The 20902-nt window shown below is 35.1% G+C and overlaps 1 protein-coding gene and 1 pseudogene across 6 annotated transcripts; both read left to right on the forward strand.

Annotated features, from left to right (window-relative positions):
- The first annotated feature begins 950 nt into the window (after positions 1–950).
- LOC129886579 (acetyl-coenzyme A carboxylase carboxyl transferase subunit alpha, chloroplastic-like) lies at positions 951–6692 on the forward strand. 6 transcript variants are annotated; one of them, XM_055961327.1, is made up of 12 exons: positions 951–1053; positions 1989–2366; positions 2594–2668; positions 2939–3046; positions 3136–3296; positions 3611–3725; positions 3818–3972; positions 4281–4332; positions 4403–4471; positions 4603–4713; positions 5032–6227; positions 6316–6692. In XM_055961327.1, the coding sequence occupies exons 2-11, from the start codon at positions 2010–2012 to the stop codon at positions 6037–6039; spliced, it is 2211 nt and encodes a 736-aa protein (XP_055817302.1). In that variant the 5' UTR covers positions 951–1053; positions 1989–2009; the 3' UTR covers positions 6040–6227; positions 6316–6692. The 6 variants fall into 6 exon arrangements, with proteins under 6 accessions (XP_055817302.1, XP_055817301.1, XP_055817306.1 ...); XM_055961326.1 differs by having other exon boundaries at positions 957–1053; positions 1913–2366; XM_055961331.1 differs by having other exon boundaries at positions 957–1053; positions 1913–2366; positions 4603–4680.
- A 1453-nt stretch (positions 6693–8145) lies between these two features.
- Positions 8146–14150, forward strand: LOC129886581 (DEAD-box ATP-dependent RNA helicase 8-like; annotated as a pseudogene).
- Positions 14151–20902: the final 6752 nt, after the last annotated feature.

Below are 20902 nucleotides of genomic sequence, written 5' to 3' on the forward strand. Positions count from 1 at the left end.
GTTATAATTAAAAATCATTGGCCATCTTTTCAATTTCAATTCTAGCCTTTTCCCACCCCAATTTGCAATTTGCAAAAATAACCAATCGATCCTTCCAATCCAACCCCATATACAACATTCCCAGCAACCCATGTCTATATAATACCTATAGCAAACAATACCAATTCCATCCAAATCCAAGCAACATACTACACCTGCACAACAACGTTACAACACCATATATAATAATGGAAAACTTAAATAAATATATAATATTAAGAAAATATTTACGATTTATAGCAATAATTTTTTTTTCACTGAACACTTATAATACATTTATAATACAGTTTTAATACATATTGCAGAGAACTATTTATAAAATATATATAATACAAGTTTTATAGATGGATAATACATTTATCACATACTTTAATAGACTTATAATACATTATGTCAGTTTCTTACTACACAAACATAATATATATTTTAAAACACTTATAATACATTTACATTGTATGCATAATTCACTTTTAATACAAGTGTAGATTTATCATAATATTGCTATGTATTGCTATAAATTGTAATAAATAAAAAATATCAATAAAATCAGTAATTAATTTTTAAAAAGCATTCAATTAAGTAATTTTTCCAATAATAATACTCCTACAACACATCTGATGGACCTCAATTTCCTTTCCCATTTGGCCCAATTCCAACAAATATAACAACAACTCAACCCAAACGCACGTACAATATCCACGTCACATTACTACACCCAGCTTACAAACAAAACTAAAATGCCCATATCCACCACCGACTCAAGCAAAACTTACTTGTCCAAGGCTTTGGACTTTGACATGTTTTGGCGGGGACCTCCATGGCTTTTCCAAATATTCCTACTATACTATCCAATATCATCTACAGGAAGAAAAAAAAGACTTTTATTTGTATCCATTATTTTTTGTTTGTGTATATACTCAATCTCAGTCGTTGATTCATGTTATTGAACAACAAAGGCATACTAACTGATAAAGAAAGGAGAACCCCAGAATTTTTTCTTTTCCATAATTCATGGTAAGTGCTTTCTGCTATGATGTTACGTTAATCTCTTTTTCCCCTTTTATGAGTGTCAAACGTAAGATAATTAGTTGAGGATATTACTAGGATTACACTGTTGTCCTACATGCCTAAATCTTTTTTTTGAGTCCTGTAATGCATTTTTGAATGCGTCTATCCAGTTGTAAAATTGGCCTTTGATATGCTTAGAATTCTTACTATTAACCAAGAATTGAGCTCTGTATTGACTTTTGTTGCTTATGTATGTGAGCTCTTCAGGTTTGTTATTTATTTGTGATGTCTAAGTATAAAGATGAAATCTTTGTCTCAGTCAAGTTTTAAGTCTTGTTCTTGAAATGGTTGGAAATTGGGTGATTGATGGAACTCAAATGATTACTTCTTAATGATAAAACACTTTTTGAAACAGCTCTCTAGCTCACAAGGCAAGTGCGTACACTCTGCCCTCCCAGACCCACTTATGGAGCTATGTTGTTGTTGATAAAACTCGTTTTGATTATTTATTATTACCTCAGTAAATGCCTTCCTAAGTACAACTCTTATTATTGGCGGAGCCAGACATTTATACAAGAGGATTGAAAAATATCCTAGGATTTGAACCTATGACCTAAAGCAAACTTTGACCTCCCTTTGTGACCTTACTAGAACTTTCCATTATGTCAAGGGAATTCGCTTTTCTGCAATTTTTTCCATCCCTCTCAAGTCTCAGCAGCTTATATATCATCGAAAAAACTAGCTTTTGACCTGTTTGCACAGTGGGGATTCAATTGAACCGCCTTCTTCAAGCTAGCTCCGCCCCTGACTCCTACTATCAAGCATATTGGAATGAGTAATTGATGTTAATTTTTCCTTTTTGCAGGTTCATTGTTAATTTTGTTTCTCTGTGTGGCTATTGTAGATATTTGATTTGTAAGGCATTTAAGTCGATTTTGCAGTTTGGCACATTCAAAGAGTAGATGGCCGCCTTATCTCTAGCAGTTGTGAATTGTGGAAAAGGAAGAAATGCAGAGGACCTGAGTTCTGAATTTGTGCCACACTTGTCTCTTGGGAGTGAGTTTCTTACCAAAAGGTTGTATGGCCTGAATTTGAAGGATTTGGGAAATCCCAAAGTGAGGACGAGGAAGAAGTTCCGCATTGGTGCTGCAATAAAAAAGTGGAAGAAGCATGATTACCCGTGGCCTGGTGATATTGAACCAGACACTAAGACACCCTTAAAGTATCTTTCCTACTTTAAGCCTCTTGATGAGAAACCGAAACCAGTCACACTTGCCTTTGAGAAGCCATTGGTTAATTTAGAGAAGCAGCTTATTGAGGTGAGTTGCTTACAAATGATGCTTGGTTAGGAACAATTACATTTCATAATGAAATTGATCCACACCTATCTTATATGCCATGACAATGTATTGCTGAAATAAACTAAGTATTTGGTGCAATGTGGTTACTTCATGATTAAGGCAATAGAAAAGTAGAATCTCGTGTTACTGCTAGTAGTTACCAGAATCAGAGAACTAATGATTTATTTAACTCATTTCTTGTTCAGGTACGTAGAATGGCCGAAGACACTGGATTAGATTTCACTGATCAGATTTATGCTTTGGAAGCCAAGTATCAGCAGGTACATTGACCTGATCTTACTATAGGTTGTATATGTATATCAAAATTTACGTTAGTTTTGAACTAATCTGATCTTAAATAGGGAAACACGTTATTGAACTTTGTTTTCCTAGTATTACTAACTTATGAGAATCTGTCTACTTGTTTTGTTACAAAGTAGCATGTAGTATTGTTCATTATGCAAAGGACATTAGCTTATCATGGTGATACCTGTGCAAATATGATTATTTGACCAACACTTTTCTGTTTGATACAAATGCCATACTTTCAGGCCCTGAAGGATTTGTACACTCATTTGACACCCATCCAACGGCTCCAAATTGCTCGACACCCTAATAGACCAACTGTTCTAGATCATTTACTAAATATGACAGAGAAGGTATACCTTGTGATTTTTTTCTTTTCATTATTGTTATTAGCAGCTTTTCTTACAACTTGAGGAATCTTACTCCTATGTTATGCATGAAGTGGGTAGAGCTCCATGGAGATCGTGCTGGCTATGATGATCCAGCCATGGTGACTGGCATTGGGAGCATTGAAGGTAGAAGTTACCTCTTCATTGGTCATCAGAAAGGTAGAAATACAAAAGAAAACATCATGCGGAACTTTGCAATGCCAACCCCTCATGGGTATGCTTCAAGAATTCTCCTTCATAGCATTATTACTAATTACTATCATTAGGCATTCCAAGTAATCTGTTCTGTGGGAAATAACAGGTTAAATTGAAGTACTTTGTTCATTAATCTAGCAACAAGTTAGGCTGAAGTTGTTGCTCGTTAGCCTTTCGACATATTTCCAATTTAATTTTATTGCTCAGGTTATCAGGGTTTTGGAGAGTCTATGCAGCGTTCAGTTGGTTAAAGGGGAAAGTTGTTTAATTTGATACCTCAAAGTTGGTTCAGTAAAAAGATGTATTGATAACTACTAAGTCTTTACCTTGCAGCTACAGAAAGGCTTTGAGAATGATGAAATATGCTGATCATCATGGCTTCCCTATTGTTACATTTGTAGACACTCCAGGTGCTTTTGCTGATTTAAGATCTGAAGAGCTAGGTCAGGTGTGAGTCTTTACCTTGACTTTCAAATATTGTGCTGTTAGATTATGTTTGGTCATGTAGAATCTATAATCACCTCCAATATTTTCTTGTAGGGTGAGGCAATAGCCTATAATTTAAGGGCAATGTTTGGGCTGAAAGTTCCAATCATAACGGTTGTAACTGGTGAAGGTGGTTCAGGCGGCGCTCTTGCCATTGGATGTGCAAACAAGTTGTTAATGTTGGAAAACTCAGCATTTTATGTTGCTAGGTAAGTTTGATTCATTTTTACTTCTTCCATAAATTTATTTTGCTACTTATCCGACATGTGGCAATTTGAAGAATAAGAAAAGTTCAAGTTCAGAATTTTTTTTTGTGCCTGCAGAAATATAAGCAAGATACAAACTCTCAGCTTACTATATCAACCAAAAACATGTTGTGTTAGCTTAAAAACGTGGACACGTTGTACATGTGTTGAGGCATAGATTTTGTAGTTGTTTCTTTTACACTTCTTGCATTGTTTCCTTGCATATCTTGGTCTTGTCTGTATCTTTACAAAGTCTATGCTTCTTTGACCAGTCCTGAAGCTTGTGCTGCAATATTATGGAAATCTTCACAAGCAGCTCCAAAGGTATATGAGAAATAGTTGTTCAAGTTTGTGAAAAAAATGGTTTATTATTACTAAAATTCTGATTGAATAGGCAGCTGAGAAATTGAGGATCACAGCTCAGGAACATTACAGGCTCCGGATAGCGGATGGAATTATTCCTGTAAAAACTCTTACCATCTATTTATATACTTTTCACCTTTATACTTAATTTGGTTTTAGAGAGGAAAAGATTTAGAATCCATGGTGAAGGGCCGTTACTATAAATGCTGGCTTTGTTTTCATCTCTTGCAGGAACCACTCGGTGGTGCCCATGCTGATCCTTTCTGGGCATCTCAGCAGATTAAACATGCTATTCTCAATGCCATGGTGGTAATACCTTCTGTCTATGGAAACAAACCAAAGGCTAATTCTTTGCTTAGAAAAAAAAGAGTAAATGTATTGACTTATATGGAAATATCAGCGAATTACCAAAGGCCTTTCCACATTGTATCCCAGATGGACTGGAGTTGGGTGTTAGAATTCCACTTTGTTGGGACGAGATGGGATATGTTTACAATGTATTGATTCAATGTTTGTTTGCTAACTCTATCTGATGACAAACTTTAACATTTTAGGCCATTACACTAGGTTAGGATTGAGCTTAGTTGATTGATATACCAAATTCCAACATTTCTGTATATTCTGTATTTGACATGTTTTCACTATTGCTTCTCGATACAGGAACTTGGAAGGATGAATTCTGAACAATTGCTTCACCAACGGATGCTGAAATTTCGCTCTATTGGAGGTTTCCAAGAGGGCATTCAGGTTGAACCTGAAAGGAAGCACAACATGAAGCCATCTGAGGCTAACTCACCGCCTGCTGATTTGGAATCAGAGCTTGCAAATCTTAGGAAGAAGATTCTAGAAGCTAAGGGACCATCTGATCCTGTTACTATCCAAGTCCTTGAGAAGCTACAAGAAGATCTAGACTCTGAGATGACTAAAGCATTCATAGCTATGGGCTTGGAGAACAAGATTGAATCTCTTAAATTAGAGTTGCAAGGAGCTCCTATTCCGGATCAACCACTTAACAAGTCTTTGCAGGAGAAAGCCGATAAGATTATGCAAGAATTTAAGCAGAAGTTGTCACAACCTGGGGCGTATCTTGGTTTAAAGCAAAAGCTTCACACCGTGAATATGGCTGGCAGGCTCATTGAGCTGAAGAATAAAAGTGAAAAAATAAAAGCTGAAGTTAATCAGAAAATTCCAACAACTGTCAAAGACAAGATAGACCGTTTAAAGACAGCTTCAGAAAAGCTAAGAAATGGGGATTCTTTGGATACAAATCTTGCAGAGGAAGTAGAAAAAGCTAAGAAAGAGCTGGAGGATGTTCTAAGGTCAGCCAACCTGGAAATAGTCGGCATGAGCAAAAGGACAAATGTTGCTGCTCCTCCGGAATTGGAAGAGGAGGTGGCTAAAGTAAACGAGGAGATTAAGGATGAGATTCAAAGAGCAGTGTCTAGATCAGGTCTTAGCGAGAAGATTGAAGAGCTGAAGGCGGAGATTTTGAAGGACTCCAACTCAGAAAAGGTAAAAGAGCTGGAAACTGAGATAAGGGAGGGTATTGCTGCTGCCCTCAGGGTCACCCCTGTGAAGAAAAAGGTTGAAAGTTTGAGAGAGAAACTAGCATCACTCACCAAAGTTGATGTGGAAAGTAAAGTTGTTGCAGAAAATGGAAGATGGTGAAACTAGCTCATGAGTTAAGTACCTTGTGCTAGCTTGGACAGTAGTACTTGATTTTGGTTTGGAAGAATTTTTTCTGGCACTCCTGAGATATTGTAGGTAATGGTGATTTGCGCCTTGGATGATTTTGTGCTTGTAAATTGTAACATGTATATGGATTACAGATGTAAAGTTGGTTAGCAGCATAATATGTATGTCCATTTTCTTCTTATATATTTTCCTTTTATATTCTTCTTTGAGATTGAAAATATTGACTAAGAGCAATCTGATGACACACAGATGTTTTTTTCCTTCACAACTAAAACATATGGATGATGTAAGTTATCCACTACATGTGCTGCTGGTGGGAGACAACAGGTATACGATGGAATAGTCGAGATGCAATCTAGTACATGTTCTCAGCGCTAATATAATATTAAGATTTTTTCTCCATGGATGATGCAAGTTCAATCATTTCCACAAGATATGTACAATGTTACATCATCAAGATATGTCATGAACTTCCAAACATCTTCACAAGTGGTCTCAACTCTCAAGTTATGTAAAGCTGCAACACCAATGCCTACCTTCTTCAATTCTTTATGTATACCTACATCAATAACAAGTACTACTGTAGTATTCTTGGAATATAAACCATTGCAAAATATACTCACACCGTCCAAAAATAAGTCTTACTTCATGTTCATTAAAAAAAAATAGGTATTGATTTACTAAGTCATTCTCATTTATTAGATGTTTTTTGAGTGAACAATTTTTAGAAAAAAGTCGTAATTCTTTAATATATGAGTATTGAAAACAATTAGTACAATTTTTTAATTGAACTGTTAAAAACACTTATTTTAAAACAATATATATTTTGAGACGAGGAGTAGCTCCTATAGTATTTTATTCAAAGTCGCCAATGAATAATGAACTCTACAGTAAAATAAATATTTTTTATAACAACATTATTCTCTCCGTCTCATATTAATTGTGCACAATTATAAATAGTTGTTCCAGATTATTTGTTACTATAAAAAATGAGATAGAATTAATTGATTTTTTTCTCATTTTATCCTTACAATTAATTAGTTTTTCTTGAAAGTGTAAATATATTTGTAAAGTTTTAAAAAAATTATCAGGTTGTTGTAAAATAGACTAGATTAATAATTCAGAAGGAGAAAATTAGAACAAAATAGATTAAGAAAAATAGGAGAAAGTATATGTTCGTATTTCTGCATCTTTTTTCACATCTTCATTTGCATAGAATATGCACATTTTATAGTCATGAATAAGTGTCAATTTGTTGCCTAACTTGCCCACCATGAAGAAGTGTCAATTTGTTGCCTAACTTGCTCAACTATCCAAATGGGTGGACTCCACTTGGATAGATACATCCATACATAACACAGGTAAATTAGTAAAGATGTCCTTTTTTTTTTGAAAAAATCCAGGATAACGCACAGCTGCTACAACACTGGTAAACTTCCCACTTAGCCAATTACCTGCAAACCACACATGGATGTAAACCGAACTATGCAAGCCTTGTCCTACAAGCTCGACTCAGAAGACATTGACAGGGATCGATCCTAGGTCATCCATGTGGATGAACAACCTCCAAACCAATTGAGTCATCCCGAAGAACAAAAAAATGTCTTTATTATGGACAATTAATATGGGACGGAGGGATTTACGAATAATAAACCCTCCACTAAATTCAAATTGATACTTTCATCCTTTTTTAGTTGTCATAATAAGGTTCGGCACAACCATTAAGAAAAAATTAATTACAAGTGTTGTTTGACTAATATATTTTTTATTAATTACTCTCCCCATTTCATATTAAGTGAATTTTTGAGGAATTTTTCATTGTTCAAAATAATTGAGTTGTTCAAAATTCAAGATAAATGTTTGAACTTTGCCTCACAAGTTCACTTAACATGAAATGGAGGGAGTATTTAATTTTTATCTATATATGTGTATCTCAATTTTAAAATAATTAATATTAAGAATAAAATTTTAAAAAATAATTTTTTTAAAAATTATTTAAATTAAAATAAATATTTTTAATATGCATAACAATAAAAGTGGACGTAGAGCAGTTGATAGTCCTATTTTAGTAAATGGTGTGTGTTCGCTTTTGCCAAATGCCCCATTTCATAAAAAGCTATAAATACATTGACTGCTCTGTAATATTAACAAATTTCTCTCCGCGCCCTAGACGCCTTCCTCCTCTTGATAATTTTTTCCCATTTTCTTCTATATCGATTTTTAGGCGGAATTTTCGTTGTAATTCTCTCTCTCAGCAGTATCTCTGTCGGTTGCCGGAGATCGTACATTCTCGCCGAGATACAAAGTTTGCGGCATTTTTGTACATAACAATTGGATAATTCTTTAGTTTCTTGGAGATACTTAGTTGGTGATGAATCAGAGACCAAGATTTCAACCGCCAGGGATGGGCGGCCGTGGTGGCGGCGGCGTCGACGGCGGGAGTATGCACCCAAATACTAACCCAAACTTTCAACATAGAAATCCTCAGCAGTATATGCAGAGAGGTCCTACGCCCTATCAGCAGCAGCAGCAACAATTTCAGAACCAGCAAACACAGCAGTGGCTTAGAAGAAGCCAGTTGCCATCTGCCGATTCCACCGTTGACGAAGTTGAAAAGACTGTACAGTCCGAAGCCGTTGACCAGAGGTAGGGTTTCTTTGCCCCCTTCATTCTCACTTATTATGCATAGAATCTAGGAATAAGTGTGAGATTTAGAGAATTTATAGTATCGGAGAACCCTAATCTGTCTTAAAATTCAAATTAGAGTATTGTAATGAAATGAGCCCGATTAGAGTGAATGGATAGAGGATTCACATAGCCTCCCCTAACTAGTTTAGGATTAAGGCTAGTTTTGGTTGTTGTATCACGCATAGAATGTGGAATTTGTTGGAAGATTTTAAAGTTATAGCTGAACTAGAGTTCTGCTTCAAATCCAGACATCAGCCATTTTGTTGATTACTTTATAGCATGATTGGTACTTTCCACTGAATTAGAGAGCTCTTGTTTGTACATAAGTGGTAATTGAGGAAATTTGTCAAGTTAGAGATATTGGTTGAATTGTTGTTTTGGTGGGTGCTGGTCATGGTCTTAAAGCGAGCTAACTTGTTTTTATAAATCACCTTCTTACCTAGACTAGTGTGAGTCATCATGTAGGGCTGTAATATCAGGAATTTGTTGATGGATTGATAAAAGAAGATTATAAATTAGTAGGAAAATTTCAAGAGGCCGTGATCGGTTTCTCCTAGGTTACTGATGGGGGGCTTGCGAGACAGTTCGTTCGAGTCAAAGCTGATCTGCTTTGGATCAAAGCTTGTGACCTCAATATCATGTGTACATACATGACTCTCCATGTACCAACATAAATTGTGGTTCGGTCCAAGATCAGTTCAAGGGAGGATTATTTTTCTCTCAAAACTTTCATTTGATTGATAGAATTAGGATGCTTTTGAGTTTCTTGTATCATGAGTTTGAATTATTTCATTTATTCTGTCTAACATTTCCTAAGCCGTAGTGGGATTAATGATAAATCAAGTCCTTTTCTTCTCTTTTCCCCTTTGTTCAGTTCACAAGAATGGAAGGCTAGGTTGAAGATACCACTACCTGATACTCGATACAGAACAGAGGTAAATTGGAAATTGCTCTCTGTCCACGTAGTTCAATACATTGTATTCTCTTTATGACAGCATGTTTGTCGACCATGTTTTTTCTGTTTCTTCCCAATGTAATTTTTATCTACCTGTCTCATTCTCATTCAACACAATGGTTTCACATCTTTCATAGGCAGTTTCATTACTCAATTGCTGCTGGAGACTTGAATCATTAGTTACATGCCATAAGAAATGAGGTGGCCTTCTAGCATCTCATAAACTATTAGCTTGAGACTTGAGCCATGAAATTTTGTCATAGAATGCTTGCATGTAAAAAAAAAAAGTTTGCAAGTGATCACCATTGTGATGGACCAACGAAGAAAGTAGGCTATCTTTTGGGACAAAGGGGCTGATGTTTCTCTTGCTGAGATTTTCCCTAAGTTAGGCAGTTCAGCTTATGTCTGTCATTTTTCCCTTTTTGGCCTTCCTAACCCATGATATTATTGATCTAACTCTTTAGTTGTGCACTTGAGGACCTCTAAAGGGCTCTTGGGACTAATTTAATCCATTAGGAGAACGAGATCATTTGACAATTAACTGGAAATACAAAAACAAATTGCTTATGTAGAGCTGCTGAAAGATGTCTATTACTCCCACAAGTGCTAGAAAGTGAAGATATTCATATGATATGTAGCAGTAGCATTGTAAGTCTACATTACTAATCATCTACATGATTTAACAGCCTTCACTTCTAGGAATCTCTGGTACTTACAAGTCATGATTGTATTCTAGGCTGAGCACAAGATCCTTATGAATTATTCATACAAATGCTAGAGAGTATGAGGTTATTCATTTGATTGTATTCTAGGCTGAGCACAATATCTTAGGTATGATATTTTGTTCACTGAGTGTTGAGTTATCAGTCCGTCTTCCTGGATGTGGTTTGTTTACTCCCTGACTGTTTTTCTTTTCTTTTCTGGATCTAGGAGAAGTTCTGTAATTATGTTTGTTGTTTATGAGGTTATTTCTGGTTGTTCTGCATTACTGATTGTCTTCACGGCTACTTACAAAATTGATTTTTTCGCTGCTACATTTTCTTGCAGGACGTGACAGCAACTAAGGGAAATGAGTTTGAAGACTACTTTCTTAAGCGCTAACTGCTTATGGGAATTTATGAAAAGGGATTTGAGAGACCATCTCCAATCCAGGAGGAGAGCATTCCAATTGCTCTAACTGGAAGTGACATTTTGGCTAGAGCCAAAAATGGAACTGGGAAGACTGCTTCCTTCTGCATTCCTGCTTTAGAGAAAATTGATCAAGACAAGAATGTGATTCAAGGTTCTTATCTATGCATTTTATAGTAGTTATACGCACCTCTCTAGTGCTTGTAGAGCTGCAAGTGAACTAAGCTTTGCATACCAGTTCAAGTTGAAGCATGGATTGAGTAGCAAGTAAAGCTTTGGCATAATCTGGTGTACGGATCCTTTACTAAAGGAGTTGAGTTAGGCCTGAAATCATTTAGGCCCCTCAAGTAAGAGTAATCAAAAGCTCAGAAAAAAGCCAAAGTCTGTAGGGGTTTTAAGTGCAAAGCAGAAATAAAATGTAGGCTTTAGCAAAGAAAAGTGCGCATGAAGAAAAATAAATATGTTTTTTGATAACCAAAAAGAAGAGTAAGCAACACACTAGGCGAAAATGAAATATATATGTAATGCAACAAAAAATAACTACAAACACAAACAATAACTAGTTGGACAAAAGAATTGAAACAAATATTGTTAAACGAAAAATTCATATCTATCAAGGGTAGAAACCGCCTTAAATTTCTGATTTAGATGAAAAGATGTACTATATTAGTTGGAGCTAGTTTCTTATGCTAAATTTTTTAATTCTCATCCTAAGTACTAAAAATACATTCATAACACTTTCTAACAATTTATATTAGTTTACGAACTATATGTATTGTCTATTATTTCTCTCTTGAAGATGGGGACAACGGAACTGAGATGCAAACCTTTGCATCTTAGTGCCTACAATAAGTGCTACTTAAGCGAGGCAAAGCCACAACCTGGCTTGAACTGTGGTTTAGGGCATAAGCATGCCTCAAGTGGAATCCCATTTTTCCTTTTTAATGGGAATTGCAATGTAATGGTTTTCATGTCTGCATATTTTCTTATCACCTAAAGTCCTGAACCAAAAATCTCTTTGAATCAGTTCTATGGTGTTAATTGCATTGGCAATTTACAATTGTGGAAGATTAGTTTTACTTGTAAAAAGTATCAAGTAATATAGTAATAACTTCTGAAACTTTTGGTTCTTGCAAATAAATATTCTGAATTTGAATTCCCATATCGAAAGAATTTTTCTTTTCCATATCACAATATTTTGAACTTAAATCCAAGTCCATGCTTGTAAATTACGTGTTCCCAGGAAGCAGGAAAAAACCTCTTGTAAACACATTCATATACATTATGAAATTGACCTGAGTTTAATCTAGTTGAGTTCAATTTTGCTTTGACGCTCAACAGTTGTGAGCGCAAGCTTGGGCTGGCTTATTTACTGGTGATCCAAGTTCAGGCCTTCCGTCATTTTGCTGACTCATTTAGAGTTAAGTTATTGTAGATCCATTTTCAGATTGTCAGCTGCACATTGGATGGCCTCATTAATAACGCAAGCATGTCACTCAGATTTAACAAGTGTAATTACTAGATCATATTGTCTCAATGCTGACCTGCCATAGCAAGTTTTAGCTTAGAAACATGTGTTGCTGGCCTTTTCCCGTCACATATAGTCTATGTTGGTACATTTCTTTGCTACACATGAAGTAACGTGCTGTGAATATCTTGCTTTTGTTTTGGTTAAATGCAAGCTATTTTTTATACAGTGTGCTGTAATTGAGCTTATAATTGGTCCTAACATAGAGTTAGCATCCCTGCAAATTAAGAGAAAAATGTGTAGTAATTACCCTAGTTGTGCAATTATAGTTTACTCTGTTTTAGTTTCATTTCTGACTGTTGTTTGGTTCCTACATATGCAGCTGTTATTCTTGTCCCAACTCGAGAATTGGCCCTCCAAACATCTCAAGTTTGTAAAGAACTCGGGAAGCACCTAAAAATTCAAGTCATGGTTACCACTGGGGGGACTAGCTTACAGGACGACATAATGAGACTGTATCAGCCAGTTCATTTACTTGTTGGAACTCCTGGAAGAATTCTTGACCTTGCATAAAAGGGTGTGTGCATTTTGAAAGATTGCTCCATGTTTATCATGGATGAGGTAATCCTTTCTTGAGTAAATAAATCAGAGTATTAATGCCCGACTGTCTCCTAAAGACATGTTTTGAATACTAAAGCAATGACAAAATGCTTAAATTCTTTGATAAGCTTATTATCTATAGAGTACACTTTATGTGCAATAGAGGTGAAGTTTTAATCAATTCAAGAACTCTGATGCTCTCAGTTTTATTTTTGATGTTGAGAAACTATCACCTCTTTGGGCTAGTTTACTTATGATTCTGACTTACAATCTACAAAGTCTTGATTTATGTTTCTGGCATGTTGAGAACAAAATTTACCATGGCTACCTTACATGAGTTCATTGGAATTGGATAAATTGTTTTCTGCTGGCCCTTCTCACCCTCTTTTTATTCCTTCCTGGCAAAACAACATACATAATTGTAAATTCCAACTGTGTTCACTTTTGTCCTTCAGGCTGATAAGCTTCTTTCACCAGAATTCCAACCTTCCATTGAGCAGCTGATCCATTTCGTAGCTGCAAATCGCGCCAGATTTTGATGTTTTCTGCAACATTCCCTGTCACTGTCAAGGACTTTAAAGAGAGATATTTGCGCAAGCCATATGTTATCAACCTCATGGATGAACTTACGCTCAAGGGTGTAACACAATTTTATGCTTTCGTTGAAGAAAGACAGAAGATTCACTGTCTAAACACTCCTCAAAGGTAGTCCTAGTTTACTATGGAATGTAGGTGTTAAAATTAGCCCAACGTGCACATGCTAACCTATTTCTATTTGTTTTTTCGGTGCAGCTTCAAATTAACCAATCAATTATTTTTTGCTACTCTGTAAATCGTGTGGAACTTCTTGCCAAGAAGATTACTGAGCTAGGCTATTCATGCTTCTACATTCATGCTAAGATGCTTCAAGATCATAGGAACCGGGTGTTTGTATGTTGTTTTTACCACAATAACCTGTTTGAGTCCTTAGCCTTCAAAACTATACATATAAAAGAGCATCTTATGATGCTACTACATGAAAATACCCTTGTATGATGGGTACTTTTTTTGTGCAGGATGAGATGCTACTACATGAACGTGTTAACGTAGTGACATCTCATACTACAGAACGTGTCATGTTAGATCTGGTAGCGTAGCATAATGCTACTTTTCATGCATCTTGTTCTCCATAATTATAAAAAGTTACTAGGAGGATGTGTTTCTAGGAAAAAGTACCACTCTATAAATAGGATTATAATTCCAATATTTTTCCAAATAGAATTGGAAACCAAAATAGGAGAATTATTCCAATCCTTTTACAAATAAGATTAGGCCATGAGCCTTTGGGTGGAACATGGCCATAGCCCAATAATTTACTCAAGAACAGAAAGAAAAAATGCATTCGTTTTCTGAGAAATTAGGTTGGAAATTGGAGAAATGTGATGAAGTTGCTGTTGATGAATTTTGTCATGAAATTGGAGTTGGAAAAGGGGTGCTTAGAGTTTGGATGCATAATAACAAGAACACTTTTGAAAAAAAGTAGTACCAAATTTTCAATAATAATAATAGAGATAACCACAACGAATTTAATATCAATGGCACAACAAGCAGCAATGAAGATAATCATCAACACAACAACAATGATAATAGTACTACTAGTAATTGTGGTCTTCTTCTTCATCATGATTTGGTCATTTTGTAATTTATTGTCACTAGCAACTGTTCAATGTTCATGGAAATGCAAACCCAAGAACAATGAATAATATTAAACGTAAGATCTCTTTTCTAAATGGATATGTTATTATCATTGATTATTAAGATTGAGGCTCCACATTTTGTTCCAGTAATGTTTTTTCTTTTATTTATAAAAAAACTAGTCCTTTTTTCTAAATAATCTTTGGTGTTAGGAGTAGTGGCTGTCCACATTATGGGACCCACTATAAGAAAATTTACTCCTTCATCCTTATCTCATCTATTCATTCAGGCTATAAATAGCCATACACGGAGAAGAAATAAACACACCTATTTTTCCTTTTATTCTGTTCTTCCTCCTGTTCCCTTATTTACTCTTTCTCAAATTGTTCATTTGTTTAAATTTTATAACACGTTATCAGCACGAGGCTCCGGCTAATTTTTCAAGGTAACAAAAGTGGTAAGAGTTTTATTTAAATTTATTTTCATAAAATATCCAATATTTCAAAAATTGAATTTACTACTTTTGATATCTCTGGAAAAGGCTACTCATCATAGACACTTGATGCCGAAATTCATTTAGAGTCAATGGGTCTGGCGGACACCATTAAAGATGACAATATGATATCCAATCAAGACCGTGCTAAAGCCATGATATTTCCCCGTCGTCATCTTGACGAGGGGCTAAAATTACAATATCTTACATTAAAAGACCCCCTTAAATTGTGGAAAAATTTAAAAGAAAGATGACCACTTGAAGTTGGTCATGCTTCCACAAGCACGTCATGACTGGTTAAATCTGAGACTAATGGACTTCAAAAATTTAACTGAATATAATTCTGACTTATTTAGAATTATAGCTCAGTTAAATTTATGCGGAGAAGAGATCATTGAGCAGCATAAACTCGAAAAAACATACTCCACATTTCCACCCGCGAATATGCTCCTGCGGCAGCAATATCGCGAAAAAGAATTTAAAAAATATTCTGAATTACTTTCTCACCTTCTGATTGCTGAACGCCACAATGAACTATTAATGAAAAATCATGATAGTCGGCCCCCGTTGGTTCTTTGCCCCTCCCTGAAGTGAATCAGACAAATTATAACCAACGAGAAAGAGGTCATGGCCCCAATCGTAGTCGTGGTCAAAGAAGAAATTTTAATCATGATGCTCGACTGACACCGAGAAATAACCAGCAATATAAAAGATAGGGTAAAAAGCCAGAAGCTTTACCAAAGAATAATTCAGAAATAATATGTCATAGATGTGGAGGTGTGGGGCACTGGTCGCGGATTTGCCGGTCATCAAAGCGCCTTGTTCAACTATATCAGGCATCTCTAAAAAGGGCAGAAAATAATCTAGAGACGAATTTTATCTCTGAAGATAATATTGAGTCCATGCATTTGGATGTAGCTGATTTCTTTAATTTTCCAGACGAAAATATGAATATTGATAAGACTAATAACATGTAAATATATTTCTTTTTATCTATATTAAATATGATGTTTGTATTTTCTTAGTCAATGTAAATAAATAAAATTTGTGTAATATACCATGTGTTAATATGTATTTTATTTCTTATTGAAGAAAATATGGAAATGCCTCAAATCTTGTTTGGATCAATGATAAATCACGAGGATATTTGTGTAATTGATAGTGGAACAACTCATGCTATATTTAAAGACGAGAAATATTTTTTCAATTTGCTTAGAAGAAAAGCTAATGTTAATATAATATCTGGTAATTCAAAAATCATAGAAGGCTCTGGAAGAGCTAATATAATTCTGCCTAAGGGGACAAAAATTGTTATAGAAGATGTATTATTTTCTTCTAAATCTCCAAGAAACTTATTAAGTTTTAAAGATATCCGCAGAAATGGATATCATGTTGAGACACTAAATGAAATGAATATTGAATATCTTGATATAACCAAGAGTGTCTCAGGCCAGAAATATATTTTGGAAAAATTACCAACTCTGTCATCTGGCCTATATTGTGCAAAAATTAGTGCAATTGAAGCACATATGATCGTAAACCAGAAGTTTACTGATCCAAATATATTTGTGCTATGGCATGATCGAATAGGTCATCCTGGATCAATAATGATGAGACGAATTCTTGAAAAATCAACTGGACATCCGTTAAAGAACCAGAAGATTCTTACAAATGATGAATTTTCATGTGCTGCTTGTTATCAAGACAAATTAATTGCCAGACCATCGACCCTGAAGGTTGGCATCGAATCTCCTAGTTTTTTAGAGCGTATACATGGAGATATATTTGGACCTATTCATCCACCTAGTAGATTGTTTAGATATTTTATGGTCATAATAGATGGATCATCTAGATGGTCTCATGTGTGCCTATTATTATCTCGCAACCTGGCATTTGCGAAGTTGTTAGCACAAATAATAAGATTGAGAGCGCAATTCCCAGATTATCCAATTAAGGCCATTCGCCTTTATAATGCTGGAGAATTTACATCCCAAGCATTTAATGATTATTGCTTATCAATTGGGATAAAAATTGAACATCATGTTGCTCATGTTCATACTCAAAATGGCCTTGCAGAGTCATTTATAAAGCGCCTACAATTGATAGCAAGACCTCTACTAATGAAAACAAAATTGTCAATTATTATTTGGGGTCATGCTATCTTACATGCAGCAGCACTTGTACGTCTCAGACCGACACATTATAATAAATACTCTCCGTCGCAATTAGTATTTGGTCATGAACCAAATATAGCCCATTTAAGAATTTTTGGTTGTGCGGTATACGTGCCTGTAGCACCACCACAACATACAAAAATGGGCCCTCAACGAAGGTTAGGCACATATGTTGGGTTTGACTCACCCTTCATAATTCGATACCTTGAATCGTTGACTGGAGACTTATTCACTGCTCGATTTGCAGATTGTCGGTTTGATGAAATAATTTTCCCGTCATTAGGGGGAGAGAAAAAGGAACCCGAAAAAGAAAAAGAAATTGCGTGGAAAGTTTCATCACTATCACATTTTGATCCATCTACCCGCACATGTGAACAAGAGGTCCAGAAGATCATCCACTTGCAAAAAATAGCAAATCAAATGCCAAATGCATTTACTGATTTGAAACGGATAACTAAGTCACATATCCCTGCAGTGAATGTACCTATCCAGATTGATGTCCCAAAAGGACCATCTACAAGTATCATAGCTTCTGAATCCCAAACACGCCAAAAGCGTGGTAGACCGTTGGGTTCAAAGGATTAAAATCCTAGAAAGAGAAGCGTGAGAAATAATAAAGATGATACTACAATAAAACCTCCTAAAGAAGGTCAAGATTTGAGTAATCCTGATATTCCTGAAGAAATCAGTGAACCCGAGACTCAAGTGAATGAAGAACTTTCAATAAATTCTTTCGGTGATGAGACAAATTTAGATCGATCTAAAATCACGATTGATAATGTTTTTGCATATAATGTTGCACTTAACCTCATGCAAGATAGTGAAAATCTTGAGCCTAAATCCGTCGAAGAATGTCGACGTAGATGTGATTGGCCAGAATGGCAAAAGACAATTCAATCAGAATTAGACTCACTTGCTAAACGTGAGGTTTGTGGACCTGTAGTCCAAACCCCTGAAGGTGTAAAATCAGTTGGCTATAAATGGGTTTTTGTTAGAAAACGAAATGAGAGAAATGAAATTGTAAGATATAAGGCGCGCCTTGTTGCATAAGGATTCTCTCAAAGACCGAGAGTCAACTATGAAGAAACATATTCACCTGTTATGGATGGAATAACATTTCGATATCTTATCAGTTTAGCTGTACATAAAAATCTTAATATACATCTAATGGATGTAGTTACAGTTTACCTTTATGGTTCACTTGATAATGAAATTTACATGAAAATTCCAGAAGGATTAAAATTGCCTGAAGGATGTAAAAAGTCTCGGGAAGTATACTCAATAAAATTGCAAAGATCATTATATGGTCTGAAACAATCAGGGCGCATGTGGTATAATCGCCTAAGTGAGTACTTAATAAATGAAGGTTATATTAATGATGTTATTTGTCCATGTGTTTTTATTAAGAAAACGAAATCAGAGTTTGTTATACTCACCGTTTATGTTGATGACATAAATCTCATTGGAACTCCTGAAGAGGTACAAAAGGCAATTGAATATCTAAAGAAAAAATTTGAAATGAAAGACCTTGGAAAGACAAAACTTTGTCTAGGTCTGCAAATTGAACATTTAGCTGACGGAGTTTTTGTTCATCAATTTGCCTACACGGAAAAAATCTTAAAAAGATTTTACATGGACAAAGCACATCCATTAAGTACTCCAATGGTTATTCGATCACTTGAAGTGGAAAAAGATCAATTTTGACCTCCAGAAGAGGATGAAGAAATTCTTGATCCCGAAGTACCATATCTCAGTGCTATTGGCGCACTTATGTATCTTGCTAACGCAACTAGACCTGATATAACATTTTCTGTTAATTTGCTAGCAAGGTATAGTTCATCCTCAACGCGAAGGCATTGGAACGGTATCAAACATATTTTGCGATACCTGAAGGGTACTAGTGATATGGGTTTGTTTTATACTAACAAAGATTGCGCAGACCTTATTGGTTATGCAGATGCAGGTTATTTATCAGACCCACATAAAGCTCGATCTCAGACAGACTATCTATTTACACACGGAGGAACTGCTATATCATGACGATCTACAAAACAGTCCATTGTTGCTACTTCTTCAAATCATGCTGAAATAATAGCAATTCATGAAGCAAGTAGAGAATGTGTGTGGTTGAGATCGATGATACAGTTCATCAAAGAAAGATGCGGTCTGTAAAATGATGTTAAAGTACCCACAATTATATTTGAAGACAATGCCGCGTGCATAGCTCAATTGAAAGGTGGCTTCATAAAAGGAGACAGAACGAAACATATTTCACCAAAATTATTCTTCACACATGATCTGCAAAAGAATGGTGATATTGATGTACAACAAGTTCGTTCAAGTGATAATCTTGCAGTTTTATTCACAAAGGCATTACCAACATCAACTTTTGAGAAACTAAGATATAAGGTTGGAATGCGTCGTCTCCAAAATATCAAATGAAGTTTTCATCAGGGGGAGTAAAATACGAACTGCACTCTTTTTTTCTTAACCAAGGTTTTGTCCCACTGGGTTTTTCTTATAAGGTTTTTAATGAGGCAGCAATCAAAGCGTATTACCAGATATAGATGTTCAGAATAACTTTGTATATTTTTTTTCAGTAGATTTTTTTTACGCATGGACATCCAAGGGGGAGTGTTAAGAGTAGTGGTTGTCCACATTATGGGACCCACTATAAGAAAATTTACTCCTTCATCCTTATCTCATCTATTCATTCAGGCTATAAATAGTCATACACGGAGAAGAAATAAACACACCTATTTTTTCTTCTATTCTGTTCTTCCTCCTGTTCCCTTATTTACTCTTTCTCAAATTGTTCATTTGTTTAAATTTTATAACATTTGGGAAAAAATTAGTTTTTTTCTGTTTTTTAAAATTAGCTTATGACATTTTAACATGTGGCAATTAGTCATTGATATGTGAAAATTATTTTTTTTTAAAAAGTGGGATTGACTGAAAAAATGAGGTAATAGTTTTACTTTTAAATTCTTTAGGGGGTTATACGACACCGGTAAAATTAAGATATTTTTTTAAAATAATGGGACAACTTCAGTAATAACTTTATGTATTTTTCCTATAAAAAAATAATATACTGTATGTTATATTTGTACTGAAAATGTATACTATATTTTATATTGGGTAAATAATTCTTTTTTTTGCGGGGGGGAGGGGTGGGGGTGGGGGTGGCGGAGGCCTTTATTATTTATTGTGTGGAATCAAATGTGGATGTGGAAAGGTAGAAATAGGACGGCGTGGAGTAAATGAAAAATCAAACAAAAAATTGACCGCATTCATTTCGCTGACTATGATAAGACCTTCTTGCCGATATCCAACGTCGCAGGTTCAATTTTTTTTTTTTCCTTCTCATCTCATGTTCGATATTTGTAATGAAATCTAATTAATTCAAATTCATATCATATAGGATATTATTTGCAGCAAAATCTTTCCTATAAATAAAATCATACTAAAAACTAGAATTCAAGACCTTAACCCTCTAATTAAGGTTCAAATTCATTTGGGTAAGTTTAACTTGTAGCTTACATCAACTAGCGAATCTTGTTTGCAACTTCTCTAGTTTTCGTGTATTAATTAAGGTCCATTTGCTTAAATTAAGATTCAAATACACATTTAAATGATTATTTGTTTTTCAAATTTAA

Source organism: Solanum dulcamara, chromosome 4 (genome assembly GCF_947179165.1).
Source record: "Solanum dulcamara chromosome 4, daSolDulc1.2, whole genome shotgun sequence".
NCBI lineage: Eukaryota > Viridiplantae > Streptophyta > Magnoliopsida > Solanales > Solanaceae > Solanum > Solanum dulcamara.

Coding starts and splice junctions, on each gene's coding strand:
- LOC129886579 (XM_055961327.1), top strand. CDS start 2,010: ATGGCCGCCTTATCTCTAGCAGTTGTGAATTGTGGAAAAGGAAGAAAT. Junction 2,669..2,938: donor TGGAAGCCAAGTATCAGCAG/GTACATTGACCT, acceptor CCATACTTTCAG/GCCCTGAAGGATTTGTACAC. Junction 4,472..4,602: donor TAGCGGATGGAATTATTCCT/GTAAAAACTCTT, acceptor CATCTCTTGCAG/GAACCACTCGGTGGTGCCCA.